This window comes from Alexandromys fortis, unplaced genomic scaffold (assembly GCF_014885135.2).
Source record: "Alexandromys fortis isolate MF-2015 unplaced genomic scaffold, M_Fortis_MF-2015_v1.1 scaffold_74, whole genome shotgun sequence".
Lineage (NCBI taxonomy): Eukaryota > Metazoa > Chordata > Mammalia > Rodentia > Cricetidae > Alexandromys > Alexandromys fortis.
This window is the reverse complement of record NW_026068008.1, coordinates 1046664-1063034: the sequence shown is the minus strand read 5'-3', so window position 1 is coordinate 1063034 and position 16371 is coordinate 1046664. Positions and strand designations below refer to the sequence as shown.

Sequence of the window (16371 nt, the reverse complement as noted above, 5' to 3'; positions counted from 1 at the left end):
ATATATGGACTTTATTACAACCTGGGTAACACAAAAATAATGTTCAATCTGTTAAAAACATCTAGCTGGTTGTACATATTGCAAACTGAGAATGCTAAGACATAGGGAGAAGGGTGAAGGGGTGTTACCTTTGGATTGGCATGTGAGGCCCACTCTTTCTAAACCTTGCTCATCTCCAGCTAGTTAAAGAAGTGAACAGGACAAGACTCTTGCCTTTCAAAAGACCATCTAGCAAGTTCCAGAGCCACATTAGGTCAGAAGAATGTAAGTGCCGAGGGCAGCAGGCCCGGGTTGTCCCAGTTCTGTGCTTCAGTTTCTCAGTCCACAAACATGGGAAGGGATGTGAGACGGTCCAGTGGGTGGTCAAAGGCCTCACCAGGAACAGCAGCCAGCAGCTTAGCTTCGCTGCCACCCTCACCTCTATAGACATGTGCCCTGCCCCAACCTCCACCCCACACCTGTGCTGGCTCAAGGAGCAGAGACACACATGGCATTCAGGTTTAATCAGGAAAGCAAAGTTTATTCATGTTTGAAACTACATATAACTACCACAAGGAAGACTTCTCAATCCAGGGTGTGAGCCAGTAGAAAGGAACACGGAACGCTTTTAATACATCAGAATCACCGCCACAAATTATTGTCACGACTCAGTCAGTTTCAGAATCGCATACAATACAAAAGGAGGAGAGGGCCCGCCACACAGGGTGAAATGTACAGTGCTGAATACTGAATCTGAACGCATCACAAGAACCCGCCTTTTTTTTTCTTCTTTTTTTTCTTTATGGATTAGTAACAAGATGAAGGACATTCAAACGCTTCTCAGTATTTACAACAGCTTGGCTGATCCTGTGTTAAGAGTCAGACCCAACGTTTGCCGATCTCGGCTTTTTAAAGGTTGCAAAAGCAACCCTGAGTTTTCTTTGAAAAGATTACAATGTACATTACATTTTGTGAAGGGAAACAAAGTTAATTACAAGATGCAAAAAGATAAGAAGGAGACAAACTACAGCGTGAGTATTGTTCAGAGGTAGTAAGTGAGCGCTCTAAGCTACAGAACATGTTGGGATTCTATTGGTTTGAATGAGTTCGCATGAGGTAATAAAGCTGTGTTTTGATTGGTGGGATGTATAAATACTCTTTTGCTACACTATATACAGCACTCCCGAGAGCAGGGCCTTCCCAGGCTGCCCAGAGGATGAGCACACCTTGACAAGTCTGTGCAGCACCCAGCGCACATGGTCAAACCCAGACAGGTCTTGTTTTCACCTCTGTAGCAGCGAGATCTTCACCTCAGGGCAATCTGGATCCGTGGTCTCATCAGCGCAGACTCTGGGCTCTGGTGCTTCAGAGGGAGAAAGGAGGCCACCAGTCTTAGACCTAATTACAACACAAACATGACGAGGGAAGTCCTGAAACACACCTTCCTTAGGAGAGGCAGCAGACGGCGCCTCCCCTCCAAGCCCATGGGTGACATGAGGACGACAATGACTCTGCATGGAAATCTGAGGGGTTCAGCTCAGGCAAGGTGAACCTTGCACACTCTATAATCAGGGTCTAGCACAGACAGTACTTCTTACCCTTAAGGCCAAGTAACTGGCAACTGTGGAACCATTCATGTAAAAGATCGATAATAAATTATGATGAAACAGTCACAGAACTGTCAACAATGTTACATCTTGGCCTAATTGGATAAAGTGCTTTCTTTTAAATGTGTGTCTCAAGTTTAAATACAAATGATAATGATCCCTTAAAAAACAGGTTTCCTGAGTTCTCTAAGAAGACAAGGTTTACAGTAAAGCTGTAGGTGGTGGGTTACAAAACGCTTTCCTCCTCCTCCTATTGCTCTGAATGCGCTTATCAAGGCATGTCAGCTGGGAAAGCCCCGGGGATTAGTTAGAGGTATCCGAGTGCACGCTGCCCGGGCCTTCCGTAGGAGAAGTCACAGAAGATGGAGTTGTTGCGTCCTGCCAGCCTCCATTAGCCTGAAAGGAGAGGCACAGTTCAGTGGGTGCACGTCTGCATATTAATTCCACTTCCCAATTTAGAACACCCCGACGACAACACGAGAGCAAAGATGCATTAGCAAAATGTATTTTCTGAACCCGCTTTGGCAGGAGTTGGAAGCATGTGTTAAAGTGGGATTAAATGTATGTAAAACAAATCCATCCTATCAAGTAAAGATTGGGTGATAAATCAGCTTGGTGAAGATGACTTCAGCTAGTCCCAAGCTGACATGGAGCTTGGCCTCTGATCTGCTGGTAAAAATCACCACTCAAAAGCAACCTTTCAGGAGAGGCAGTGGGGAAACCCAACTTGATGCCTTGGCGCAACCTTGAGCTCCAGGAAACAGACACTCCAGCCAGCTTCATCACTGTCCCCATGGAGAAACTGCCCACACTTCTCCCATATATGCCTGACAGTCAGCAAATGTAACCCTTGGAAAATGAAAGCCAGAATTTCCCTCCAAATAGGAGCTTTGAGAATGAAAATGTATGAACTGTGGAGGGGTACATGCTATTCAAATCAGTTTTCCAATTATCTGCAAGTGGAGCCCCTCGTCGGGATAGTGCTGCTGCCCGCCACATGCCGCTGGCCCTTCCCGCCGCGGACCTGCACCAGCACTAACAGTACTCAGAAACAAATTTGCCTCATGTCTCGCCCTATAGAGGCAATTGCTGAAATCAATGTCTGATCAGATTTCTGCTGTGGCAGACGGCTTGTCGCTACGTATTTTTATGTCAGTCAAGAAGAGGGAGGTGCTGGGCTTGTGAGTTGGGGAACACTGAGCAGAACTGATGGGGCAAGCCTTTCTGGAGGGAAGGCAAGGGCGAGGTACCTGACACTGTCCCCGAGGCTCCAGCTAGCCTGGCCCCACACTCCATAGGACTCCTTGGTTCTCTGCCTCCCTCCTGTCCATCTGTAATTTCTCCAGAGAGAGACATGAAGGTCTTTTAGGCATGACAACTGCTTCTTCCCCAACAACAGTTGTGTGTGTGATTGCTGTTGCTTCCTGGAACTGGGTCTGGATCCCAGGGCCTTGAGCATGCTAGGTAAGTTCTCTGTCATGGAGCCACATTCCATGCCCATGTTGTCCTTAAAAAAAAAACCTTGTCTTCTGTTTTGTGGCATAGTTCTGCCTATAAAAGCCCTTCCATCTCTCTAGGACAGTGGTTCTCAACCTTCCTAATGCTGTGACCCTTTAACATAGTTCCTCATGTTGTGATGACGCCGACCATAAAATCATTTTCATTGCTACTTCATGAGTGTAATTTTGCTACTATTATGAATCATAATGTAAGCATCTGCTATGCAGGATACCTGATATGTGACCCCTATGTAAGGGTCATTCAACTCCCCCAATGGGGTTGCGGCCCACAGGTTAAGAACCACTGCTCTAGAACCAAGGCTGAGGGCTAGAAAGAGGGGTAGACAGGCAATAGGGAGAAGGGTGGATAGGAAACCTAAAGGGCTGGTAATCTAAATAAAAAAAAAAATTGCAGCTTGAGATATCAAATTCTGGGTAGGAAAGGGAGATAAGATGAAATAATAAGCCATGGCATTGTTTTTGAAAGCTTCAATCATGCCAGGTTGGGTGGTGACAAGCCCATGTGTGTCTCCTATCTAAAGGGTGTGCTGTTTCCTCTCAGGTCTGAGAGTCTCCTTAGGAGAAGTCTTACACAGATCCACGCTTAAAGAGATCCCATCTGAAGTAAACATCAGTCCTCTTTTATCCAAACTTATAAACAACAAATGTACAATATTTCTCCCTGCATGGCAGCTGCAGGAGAGGCTGTCAGAGAGCATTCTTTTTTTTTTTTTTCAAAATAAATTAATCCTTACTCTGGTGGTTTGAGATTATGCACTGTATTATACAACAGCGTCTTATCAGGCCTCATCAGTGAAGATGGAATTCAGTCTGTAAAATGCTGCAGGCAATCACGACTTCATATTTTATCATGTTGATAAGGATATCGCACATTCTCTGAAGCATTTCAAAACACTTAAATGAAAAAGGAGAAATGCAACCAAAAGGCTTTTTATATGGCTTGTTGTAGGTTATTATGAGTTATTTATAAACCCAAAAAGAAAGTTCTGACATTTCAAATGTAAAAAATTTGAGTATTTAATGGTCCTTTTTTTTTCCTTTACAATTGAACATCCTCAATCACTTTTTAAGTCATTAATATTTTCTCTTAGAGCAAACGAAGGCCCTAAAAGGGAGTCCATTCTCCTCCTCCCTGCTCCTGACACCTCCTTTACAGAGCTGTGTGTTTGCCGTTTCCCATCCACGCCAGGGTGGGAAGCAAGGGAAAGCTTGTGAATCAGTAGCAAGGGTTGCTCTGTGTTAAAGCAGAGAGGCCATTAAACTCTCAGGTCACATGTTGCACCCCAGGCCCACAGCCCAGTCAGCTGCCGGAAGAATGGGGTTCTGTGTTCAGCATGGCTGCTGATATGCTGGGTCTCCAAGGTTATCACCTTCACCTGCTCTGTGCTGGGGAATTTTCCTGCTGCTTGATTCTAAGATAAATGACCTGTTTCCCACCATCTCCTGAACACAGCACGGCTGCTGGAAAATGGCATCTTAATGGGCCGGTACTTATGCCCACTGATGATAGGACACCAGCCCCTTTTGGGCATCTGAGAGGGCTTCAAAGGATAGTAGGTAACAAACATCAAGACTGAGGTCCATAAAATGAAGTTATAGCAAAGATACTGCCACCACCAACTGCCAACAAGACGTGGAGCCAAGTCCAGTGACTATTAACTTGTTCATTCCCACAGCTGGCTCCCCAGGGTACTCACGTTTAAGTTGTGTGGACTATACAGTGAGTTTGCTCCAAGGCCATCACTGTAGCCTCCCGTCTGATTGATAACATGACGGAGGGTATCCACCTAGAAGTGAGACGGAACAGAATTCATCACCTCAATCTATTAAAACCCCATCACTTACAAAAGGGAACAATTTGAATTATGTGTGCCACAAGGGTGGAGCATCTCCAACGAAAGACAAATTTATCAATCAAATGTGACTGGAGGGATTTCAAAGAGTCCTTGCATATTTAAACTCACACACCTTTGTTTTTCACACCAGCCAAACAATAGCATCTTCATAGTAATGCAGACTTTCCATCTACAACAAGCAAATGTGTGTGGCTGTGGGTGAAAATCTACTCACAGATAATGAATGCTGAATCAATCTCCCCACCCCAACACACACCCATCCCTACCACCAGTGCCTAAGACTAAGAACACTTGTTCTCAGTTAAGAGGACAAGAAAGGGGTTGAACCTGGAATCTACTTTAAGAATTCAGGTTTCAGTTTCCTGACTTGCAAAAATGCAGGAATAAAAGAGCAGTATGTTCTCTTGTTCATTCTTTTCCCTCTCTCTCCCTACCCCCTCCCTGTCAAGCACACACAATCTTCTGTTCTGTCATAACAAAGACCCCCCATCTCCATGAGCTCAAGCCAGAGCCGAATGCATTCACAAAGTTCATCAGCTTTGAATCATCAAAGACATTGTCCACTTGACTTCTCACTGAATTAAGAGGTAGGCAAATGTGTCCCGTTTGGATGCACCCAACACAGGATCTGCATGAATGTGCAGACCACTTCATGGGTCAGAGCGGGGGAGTTTTGAGCCCAAACCCTACCCTGCCAGAAAGGCCCCAGCTGGGGCATTTCTCCTACCTGTGACTGCACATTGGCTCCGACTTGGGACCCTTGGTAAGAATCCCCATTCAGACTCTGCATGTTCATGAACATGTCCCCAGAATTTGGGAGGCTAAAAGAACCAGAAGAACCTGGAAAGGAAAGAGTTAAGTAGCTGAATAACAGAGAGCTACATACACAATCCCCAAAGACCTAGAGGCAGGGAAAGGAAAAGAGACACAGAAGGGAGAGGCATTTTCAGCTCTAGAAGGACAGAGCATTAACTCGAGATCTAGAAGGTCCTGCCACTCACTCATGTTACACACAGGAAAAACCTTACAGAGGGCAAACCCAAATAAAAAACAGAGACAAATCAAAATAGACAGAAAAACACGCACAGCCTTCTTATTTCCATTTCTCTCCAGACTCAGTCATCAAACGAGCTCAACACTGCTGTCATGGTGGAGAAATACCTGGAGAAGACACGCTTTCCTCACGCTCCTTCTTAGCCATTACTCCACCTTCCCACCCACTAGTGTCCGTGGCCCATTAGAAATGACGTTAGTGTGAGAAAATAAACACCCCTCCTTCTGGACCTTACATATGTATTTTAATATCACCTTAGAATGCCTCCACGCCCCTCAAATCCATCCGCTGGGGCTAGCTGCACCTTTCTTTCCCTGGCAGTTAAGTTCCCTCTAATTTAAAGACATTTCTTTGGGGGCTGGACAGATGGTTCAGCAGTTAAGAGCACTGCTTGCTCTTCCAGAGGACCCAGATTCAATTCCAGCACCTATATGGCAACTCACAACTGTCTGTAACTCCAGTTCTAGGGGACCTGGCATTCTCACACAGATATACATGCAAGCAAAATCCCAATGCACATGAGATTTAAAAAAAATAATAAAGTTTAAAAAAAATAAAGACATTTCTTCTAACTCCAGCATGAATGCTACATAAAATGTCAACAAAATGCTCTGTCAAAAGCAGTGCATTTATCGTCAGCTGTGGTCCACACATGTAATCCCAGCTCTTCATTTAAGTAGATGAATCATTAACTTGAGGCCAGGTGGAATTCAAGACCATTCTGGACAACTTAGTAAAACTATCTCAAAAAAAATAAATAAAATAAGATAGAATAAAATAAAAATTAATGGCTAGTTATGTAGATGAGCGGCAAAATACTGAGCTTTGCGTATGCAAAGCCCTGGCTTCAACATGTACCCCCACACACACATGCATACATGCACACAAGCACACACATGCAGCCCCCCACATACATGCACGCACGCACATGCACACACATAGACACACACACACACACACACACACACACACGGCAAGGCATTCATGGGTCCAATACTGTATCTTTATATGTAAGTCCAGCAAGCCAAATGGCAAAGACAGAGGCTACACCTAGATCCTGCAACCAAGTGCCCAACATCCGGCAACCAGCCCACATTCCCAGTTGCTGATTCACTCTGACAGACCACCACAAAACAATATGTGGTAGAGCTTTACATACCTACTAACTTAAAGGTCATGATTAAGTATAAAGATTCCAGAATCTACCAGGAGCAGGCGGGACTCACTGTAAACAGTGTGCATCAGCACGGAACATCTCCACAAGTGAACACCAATCTCCCCTTAAGCTCCACTGTGTGCTCAGTGAGGCTGCGGCTTCAGTCTATGGGATGGGGCACAGTGGCAGAAGCCTGTCTGGCTGAGTGAACGTGTCACACTCACCAGAGTTCGGCGTGGTGGGTGAGTTGGTCTGGTTGTTCTGCACGGCTGCAGCCACCGCATGTGCAGCTGTCACGGCTGTTTTTGCAGCATAGAGATTGGCCTCCTCTTGAAATTTGCCGATGTTCTTCTTGTACCTGATTCGTTTGTTGCCAAACCAGTTGGACACCTACCAAGTACAGGAACATGGAATGGGAAGGGTAGAGAAGTTACAAAGAAAAAAAGTCAAACTTCCTGTCCTTACTTGGGATGACAAGGAAAGCCTCTGGGTGACACAGCACCCTGCCTTCACACCATATGGGTAGTGCTTAACAGTTTTAGGGGTTCGCTTTCCATTTTGGCATACTCTTTCTACTCTACTGGAAGAACAATGCTTCCTGGAACTAGCCATGGGAACACTACAATGGCTGGGGCCACTGCTCATAAAAATACCCAATGTCATCAAACATAGCAATGAGACTGTTAAAAGAAGCTGAAAAGCTACTGGAAACATTTGTTAGATTAGGTATCATGAAGCGCACTTGAAGAATGACTTATTGTTCTTTTGTGGACCTGGAACAATTTTTGGCAGCTATATAGTAGAATCATGTTTGGTCTGCTGAAGAGGGACATCAATTAATAATGGATGAAAAATCCCTTTGTCTCCTGCCTTGGAAGACACTGCATGTCTGCCAAGATGGCTTCTCAGGCTCTGCCAATGACTATGTGGGAAGCCTCAAGCTGAAAACTCAAGCCATCTCAATAAAGTCAAATGTAAATGCAAAGGAATGGCTGATTATATAAAGTAGAATACATACTTTTTTTTCTTTTTTTTTTTCAAACCTCTTATGATAGCAGCTAGTACAAATTTAAAAGAGGATGCTGGCAGATGTCTGATTTCATCATAGCTCATAGACAGCAAAACTGTAGCCCAATGCTCAGTGATTAGAGCCACTTCATGTACCTAGGTATCTGTAGCGGAGCTACGTAGAGACACTGAAAGTCATACAGAAGGCATGCCCATACTGTATCGTGGAGTCTGCCTCTCCGTTGTTAACGTGACAACTTAAAGATATTCCTAGGAATGGCCTACTCATCCAGCAGAGGAACTGCTGGTGTAGTATCAGGGCCCTTGTTCTACCCTAGGTGTTATCCAGAGGAGCTCCTCGGGGGCCCTGGGCAGAAACAAATAATGGGATGCAGTTCAGAGCCCTCCAACCCAATTTTCTACAGTGGGCAGCCCGCTGGCCGCCTCTGCCAAGTCTTTAATTGCTTTGGAAATGGTGCTCTCATTCTTCAGCTGATGGCACTCGCCCTTTTGGAGAAGGCTAGTAAGTCCTGGCAGGGGATCCCTGAGACCGAGACAGCAATGGCCTCCCTGCTGTCCATATGCTGCCTGAGGAGCACCGAGTACACACATGCACACACATACACACATAAGCACACTTCTGTGGACCAATGCTACAGCACAGGCTCCCAGACAGGAATAAAGGAAAACCCACCCAAAATCGAGACACTAGAGATCTACACATCTAGCTGTTTCTGTCGAGAACAAGGTAGTTGTCCAGCTGTCCTCGGCCCAATGATCAGCCTCTCAGCAACGTTCTGCCAGAGGTTCATTTTTTCCATGGTTCCTCCATATTTTGTCCCTTTCTCTTCCAACACCTCCACCTCCACCACCTCCTCCTCCTCCTCCTCTTCCTCCTCCGTCTCTCTGCCCCACCCCATGTGTCTTGGGCATCGTCTCTTTCTCTTCATCCTCATTCAAAACCTTCAGTGATCTTTTCTATATGGACGACTCTGAGGTTACTCTTTCTATTCCTAACTTCTATGAAGAATTTTAGATCTGTGTAGATACCCATAAAACCCACCATAACCTCCGGCACACCCTATTTAAGCGGAAGGGCAGGAGCTTCTCTTTCCTCTCCATGCGCCCTCTCAGTCCTCACCCCAGATGAGATGCCAACAGCAGAGTCCCTGACTCCATCTTTGGATAGTCCTGAGTGGGCACAATACTTTATTCTGGATGGAAAAAAAATCTGGTTCTCCTTCTCATGCACTCACTGGTCTCATTGCTGACAACTAGAATTCACAAAATGAGGTCCATATGCGCCAACCATTGGACCTAACCCCTCTCCGTATTCTTTCTACAGTGCAGGCCTACAGCAGGTGTGCACAAAGGATGGCCTGGTGGGAAGATACTCTGGAGAAAGAACCGGCACAGAGTCTGTCCAGATAAGCTGGAGATCGGGGGGAGGGGGGGGAGACAACACTCAAGCAGGGCTCAGGCCTGAAGCAGGAGATGGGGCATAAGAGGGATTTCTATGGAGAAAGAACCAGCACCGACAAGCCTTATGCCATTTCTATAGCAGAACTATGTCATTCTAAAGATTAATTTATTTTATGTGTATGCATGTATGTATGTATACCTATATGTGTTTATGTGTACCACAGAGTGCAGGAGCTTGAGCGGGCCAGTATCAGACCCCCTGAAACAGGAGCTAGAGATTCCAGGATTTGAGCCACCTGATGTGGGCACTAGGAATTGAACCTGGGTTCTCCATGAGTACAACAAGAGTTCTAAACCACTAAGTCATCTCTCCAGCCCCAAGTAATGTCATTATAAAAACAGAAAAATGGGTCTGGGGTGTAGTTTTTGTGGGGGCACTTGCCTGACATACACAGAGTCCTAGGTTTCATCCATAACACCACACAAACCAGGCATGGTGGTGCACACCTACAATTCCTGCATTCTGGAGGCAGTGGCAAGAAGACTGGAAGTTCAAGGTTATCTTTGTCTCCATATTAAGTTCAAGGCCAGCCTTCAATGCCTGAGAAGTTGTCAGGAAGAAAGGAAGGAAGAAGGGAGGGAGGGAGGGAGGAATAAAGGAAGGAAACTCATAAATCCAAAAGCCAACTAACCAACCAACCACAACCCCTGAAGAATAGGATAGAAACAGTACCCGAAGGTTCAAGTTCTGACACTGCTGGTTAACACAAATTCTCTTGGAATCTATCTCACCTCCCCTAGTTCCCAGCCTCAGCCCAGGAGGTCCATCTCCAGCTAGCACGCTCATGGCTGCTGTCACACAGAGCAGCCCTCTGGCTTTCCTAACTTGACCTGGCAGGTCTTAGAAAGAGTTAAGTATTGAATATATTGTTTATAGTGCAAAGGGAGACAGTCCCTGTTAAGGGGGAAATTGGTATTTCTTAAGAATAATTAATGAAAATTTCCCAACTCTGAATTTAGCAACAAAGGCCCATCCTAGAATTCTTTCCTTCTCAACAATTCTCTGTTGGGTTCAGTACTTTGTAGTTAATATTACCTTGACAATCAGAGAAGCTATAATACATTAATGAAACCTAGCCTAGAAAATCAGATTACAGCTTTATTAACAGTTTCATAATTGAGGAATCTCTACCATGGAAGGCCTCATCTCTGGATATGTAAGAATCCTCTGTTTATGTACACCCCTGGACCAATCAAACAACAGTCATCACTAATAAAGGTTTATTTAATTCTCACAGTAAAATTTTAATATCACCAGCAGCCTGGGGAAGCTTTAGCAAGTGGGTTTGCTTGACATCAGATCGTTTCCATTCTGCCAGTACCAATACTTCTTAATCTTTAATATCAAGGCAATTAAAATTAATGGCCACTCATCTGCAGCTACTGTGGGCAGTGTTTCCTTGACATCTATTGTTTGATGGGATTACCTAGAGGTTAAACTAACAAGCAAGGTTTAATTGGAAGCAATGAAAGAAGCAGTGATCATACGTTATGTTTAACCTGCATAACCACATCTAAATGAATATCTAGAAATGTTAAACTATTTCTCAAATTAAAATATGCACATCACACACATTCTGATATCGCAGATTTGGAAACTGTGGTAATCAGCTAGTAAGTTCACACAGCGCAACCGAGAGCAGTGTAATTAATAAAGAAATTGACACCTAAATTCAGGAACAGTTTTCATCTTTTAAACAGATACAATTACTTGCAGAAGACCTATGGTTACTCAGTGGGAAGCAAAAAAGCTACACGACCCCTCTTGCAACAGTGCTCAGGGCCAGGCTGCAGAACGGGCCACTAAGGACGGTCTGCTCTACAGTTGAACTGTGATGGTCTGTATATTGGTCCCACAGTGGAAACAGGCAGGAAATTGGTAAAAGGGAATGGAATATGCTGTCCTGTGCTTCCCTTCTGAGTCTCACATCAAAGATCCACAGCCCTGCCTGTGAAGGAGCCAAAGGGCCAGGCAAAAATTTTAAGATTAATTAAAAATGAGAAAAATAACACTAGCACTCTCTTGTTGATGCTCAGTGTGCCCAACCCCAGGTGGAGTCTCTGGAAGTCAGAGGAGAGGGAAGGGCACATAGTGCGGGTTGCTGAATGTCTCTGGAACCTTTCTCCCAGGCCAGAAGTGACAGAAAAAGCTTCCAGTCTCTTCTACATGCTGTGGCCAGGCATGTCCCCCACCTACATTCTGCAGACCACCACTTTAAAAATTTAAGCTGTTTTTGGGTTGGAACTGTAGCTCAGTGGTGCCATGTGCAAAAGGACCTGGGTTCAATATCTGGCATTGAAACAAAACAAGAAAATCCCCATGGTGACTTACTAGTTGGAAAGCTTTTCGCCTTCTTTATAGGCTTCCCCTTATCCTCTCATTTTGAACTTTCAACTCAAATAGTCAATTCAAATGTAGTTGTGGCCATATAAAGGCTAAATGGTTAGGACTCACACTCCACTTTCAAATCCACACTATGCCATCTACAAGCTGAATGACTTTCAACAAGTTGAGTCCCCTTAAAATGAGCATGATAATAATACACCCTCCTTGCAGAAAAAGTTAGTTGTGTGGGTGGCCTAGGCACATGGATTATCTGACCACTGTACCTATTATATCATCCGTGTTTTATCAGTGATGGAATAAGAAAGCCAGACCATTTATAAGTTGCCCCAAATTACACAGCAAAATTCTTTGATGGAACCAGAACTCAACCCAGTACTCCCCCATCAGCATTTTCTAAGAATGTTTACTGAGGACGTCATAGTCAGTATTGGCCTTAGTACTGTGGAGAGCTTGAAAAGTAACCACATGGCTCCAGTCCAACTTGACAATATGATCATGAAAGCAAGGCCAGCCCCCAAAACAATTAGCAAAACTTGAAGGACAGTGATGAGGTCACAGGGAGCCACAAAGATGTCCTAGCAGGTCTGAGAAATTAGAGGACACTTCCTCAGTAGGGAACAAGTGAACTGGCCTTGACTTCACCCCACTCTAAGGTGCTTTGATTAAGTCTGAAATCCAGCGGCAAACCCTGCAGAAGTTCACATCAACACAAACAGCACAGTGCCTCCTCTCCCCAGACCCTAGGGACTAGTCACTTCTCTAATCCTTCCCCATCGTTCTCTTTTCTAATGATCTCTAGTATTTCTTTTATAAATTGTTTTTATTGAGCTATACATTTCTCCCCACTCCCCTCTTTCCCTCCCCTCTCCCTTTCTACCCTACCTGTGATACCCATATTCCCAGTTTACTCAGGAGAGTTTGTCTTTTTCTCCTTTCTATGTAGATCCATGTATGTCTCTCTTAGGGTCGTCTTTGTTGTCTTGTTTCTCTGGGGTTGTGGCCTGTTGGCTAGTTTTTCTTTGCTTTATGTCTACAAGCCACTTATGAGTGAATACATATCATATTTGTCTTTCTGGCTCTGGGTCACCTCACTTAATATGTTTTTTTTTTTCTCCCAAATCTGTCCATTTGCCTGCAAATTTCAAGATGTCATTATTTTTTACCGCTGTGTAGTCTCCATCTCTCTTTTGGTAGTGAAAGAGTCAGGAAAACCCATTCTAAGGGAAGAGTCTGGGAGCATCTAGCAGTGTTTCTGGAAGAGGTGAGGTCTGAGAGGACAATCAAGGAGTAAGCGACATTTCGGTAAGGGAGGGAGAGACACTGGGATGTGTGACAGCCAAGATCCCTGCAGGTGGGGCAGCTGTGGCTTAGGAAGGGACAGTTAGAGCCCGCCAGTGTGCCTAGAAAGTCTCACACCGCTGCAGCCCCAGGGTCCACAATATGATGGCTGATGGCGAGGGTTGCTGGAGCTGGGCTGTCTAGTGCAGAGTGTCTGTGAGCATTTGCTGGAATCCTCCCTAAAGTAATTTTGAAAAATCATGTACTTGCTCACATATTTTTTTATTCCTTGTACATTTTTAAATTTGGCATGCACAATTTTTCATTATAAGTCTTAGAGTTATAAACAATGTTATTCAGTATGTCACAAATGTTGACATTTCAAAATAAAACTGCAACACTACTCCTTAAAATGTGGCCAAATACAATAGCACAGCAATTCAATACCACTATCCACGTTCAAACAAACACACTTGCTTTTTGAGATTCAGAATTTTACAATTTTGTTCTTAAAAATATATTTCCATTTTATTTCTCTCCCACATTATCCTAATGCAATATACTTTTATGCATAGCATAAGAAATATATGGAAATTTAAACATTTAAATTGTTTTTATTTCCTATAATTATAAGGTTATACATGTTTGGTATTTCCTTCTGGATTAAGCTGTCACTGCACTTAATCTAAAATTGGTCAAAGCAATACAAATATACTTACTTTGGTAAATAAAAGTACTTATTTTGAACAATAAATGTAAGTTTGTTATACATGCATTTCTTGATCAGAGAGGCAGGGGTTATAAAATTCTGAATGAAGCATAGGTTTTTACAAATATGCTTCATATTACCCCGTTCTGAGGACCAACAAAAGACTCTGAGGTACTGGGCCAATTATTTCTTCTGGGATGGGGGATGGGAGGTGGGAGGAAGGAAAAGACAAGTGACATAAAGCTTCCTGCAGCAACTGTAAGGAGCTGGGTTTGAGGAAGGAGAACACGCACTCATACAAAGGCCCATCAGTGAGGTTTAAGCCTCTGCATAGATGCGTTAGAGCACATCCTCAGCTCCTGCTTGGATTACTAGGGTCTCCTTGGAGAATGTTGTCTGAAGTGGTTGAGCTAACTCTAGCTAGGAGTTGATCCTTCTTGTGACCATAAAAGGGAAACTCTAGGGCAGGGTGTACTTGGAGAAGGCCTCCTTCACTGTAAGCATGGGGCTCACTTGGGGAACCATTCCCATGGGACACAAAGAACATTTGCACTAGACCAAGAACAAATTTGTCAGCTCCAGGAAATCAAAGATGTTCTGAGTAAAGAAAAAAAGTGTGTGTGTGACTTATTATTTAGCATAACTTTTCTGGAGATGATACCAACAAAAAAAATATATATCCTTTGACCAACATTATTATAAGAACTTATCTTGAGGAATTTACAGATACTTGTACAAAGATATTTACCACACTCCTACTTACAATAACAGCAACAACAAAAAAGACAAAATTTATAGGAACCTGTATGATGAAAAACAATCATTGATTACAGATCATGTTGAAGAGAAATACTTATTGACATGACACTATTCATAATATACTGCAAAGAGGGGGAAAGCTAAGTTTTCCTTTCATACAATATGCAGTCGTTGTGTGTGAAAGCCATAGATGCATACATACATAGACTTGCATTCACGCACAGGAAGAAAGTATCATCCCAACCACCAAAAGGAGGGCATGATTAAGGGCAGACTTTGTTGGCAGATAAAATTTCTATAAAGTACTTCTATCTGTACAAACATGGTAGTGTGTGGTGTTCTCATACACACCAAGACAGCCATGTCAATGGGCAATCACTGTCCTGGCTGCACTTCACTGTCAACAGAAATGCCATTATGCAGCTTTGCTTTCCAAGGCAATTACTGAGGCTGAACATGGCAGCACATGGTTGTAGTCTCAGCACATGGACGCTGAGGTAGGAGGATGGTTTGAGCCTGGGTGGTCGAGACCAGTCTAGACAACACGGTACAGTAAGTATATACCATTGGAAAGTCTAACGCTTAGGAGTTTTATGCTGGCCCCAAGCCTACAGGAAAAATCAACTCTTGTTCCTTGTTTGAGAGAGGTTTCAAATATCAGGCTTGAGAATTCTGTTTTTTTATTTATTTATTTATTTCTTTATTAATTAATTAAAGAATTCTGTCTCTTCCCCACTGCCGCCTCCCCTTTCCCTCCCCCTCCCCCAATCAAGTCTCCCTCCCTGTCAGCCCAAAGAGCAATCAGGGTTCCCTGCCCTGTGGGAAGTCCAAGGACCACCCTCCTCCATCCAGGTCTAGTAAGGTGAGCATCCAAACTGCCTAGGCTCCCACAAAACCAATAGGTGCAGTAGGATCAAAAACCTATTGCCATTGTTCTTGAGTTCTCAGTAGTCCTCATTGTCCGCTATGTTCAGCGAGACCGGTTTTAACCCAGGCTTTTTCAGACCCAGGCCAGCTGGCCTTGGTGAGCACCAGCGCAGGCCCAGGCGGGGCGGCAGAGCAGCAGGGCAGCGCAGGCTCAGGGAGCACCAGAGAGCACCAGGGAGGTGCAGGAGGCGGCAGACAGCGGGGACCAGCGCACAACACCTAGAGCAGATCGCCCCACTACAATTAAAGCAAAGAGGTAGGCTTTTGGTTGGTGAGATCCCTAGCAAAGAAGGAGCCGGGATCTGTTCCTGAAGACCCTTCTGAGGGGCGAGAGGGAACTGGGCCCCTGGCAGGAGCCAGGAAACAGAGCAACAGCATTTTGTAGGAGGAGCCCCTGGCCAACAGGGAAACCTAACCCGGTTCTAAAAGACCCATTAGATAGCTTCTATAGGAGGAAATGGGCAGGCTCCAAGGTAAGAATTCTCCCAACAATCTTAAAAACAACATGAAAACACCAGAACCCAATGATCTTACAACAGAAGGACTTGAACACCCTAACACAGAAGAAGTGGAAAAAATTGACTTTAAATGAAAGCAATAGAGTCCCTTAAACAACATGTAAAAAACACCCTTATAGAAATGGCTTGAGAATTTTGAATACAAAATTAAAATCTCTTTGTAATTCTCAA

The 16371-nt window shown here is 44.2% G+C and overlaps 1 protein-coding gene across 5 annotated transcripts in view; it reads right to left on the bottom strand.

The window, feature by feature from the left end:
- Window positions 1–493: 493 nt before the first annotated feature.
- Pbx3 (PBX homeobox 3) overlaps window positions 494–16371 on the bottom strand; it is a 193240-nt gene continuing 177362 nt past the window's right edge. For 4 of the 5 annotated variants that reach the window (XM_050161698.1, XM_050161700.1, XM_050161701.1 and 1 more), the window contains 4 exons: window positions 7397–7562; window positions 5690–5802; window positions 4804–4893; window positions 494–1982 (listed from right to left, as the gene is read on the bottom strand). In XM_050161698.1, the coding sequence (XP_050017655.1) occupies window positions 1890–1982; window positions 4804–4893; window positions 5690–5802; window positions 7397–7562 (462 nt within the window). In that variant the 3' untranslated portion in view covers window positions 494–1889. The remainder of the gene's footprint in view (window positions 1983–4803; window positions 4894–5689; window positions 5803–7396; window positions 7563–16371) is intronic. The other variant, XM_050161702.1, reaches the window with a different exon arrangement.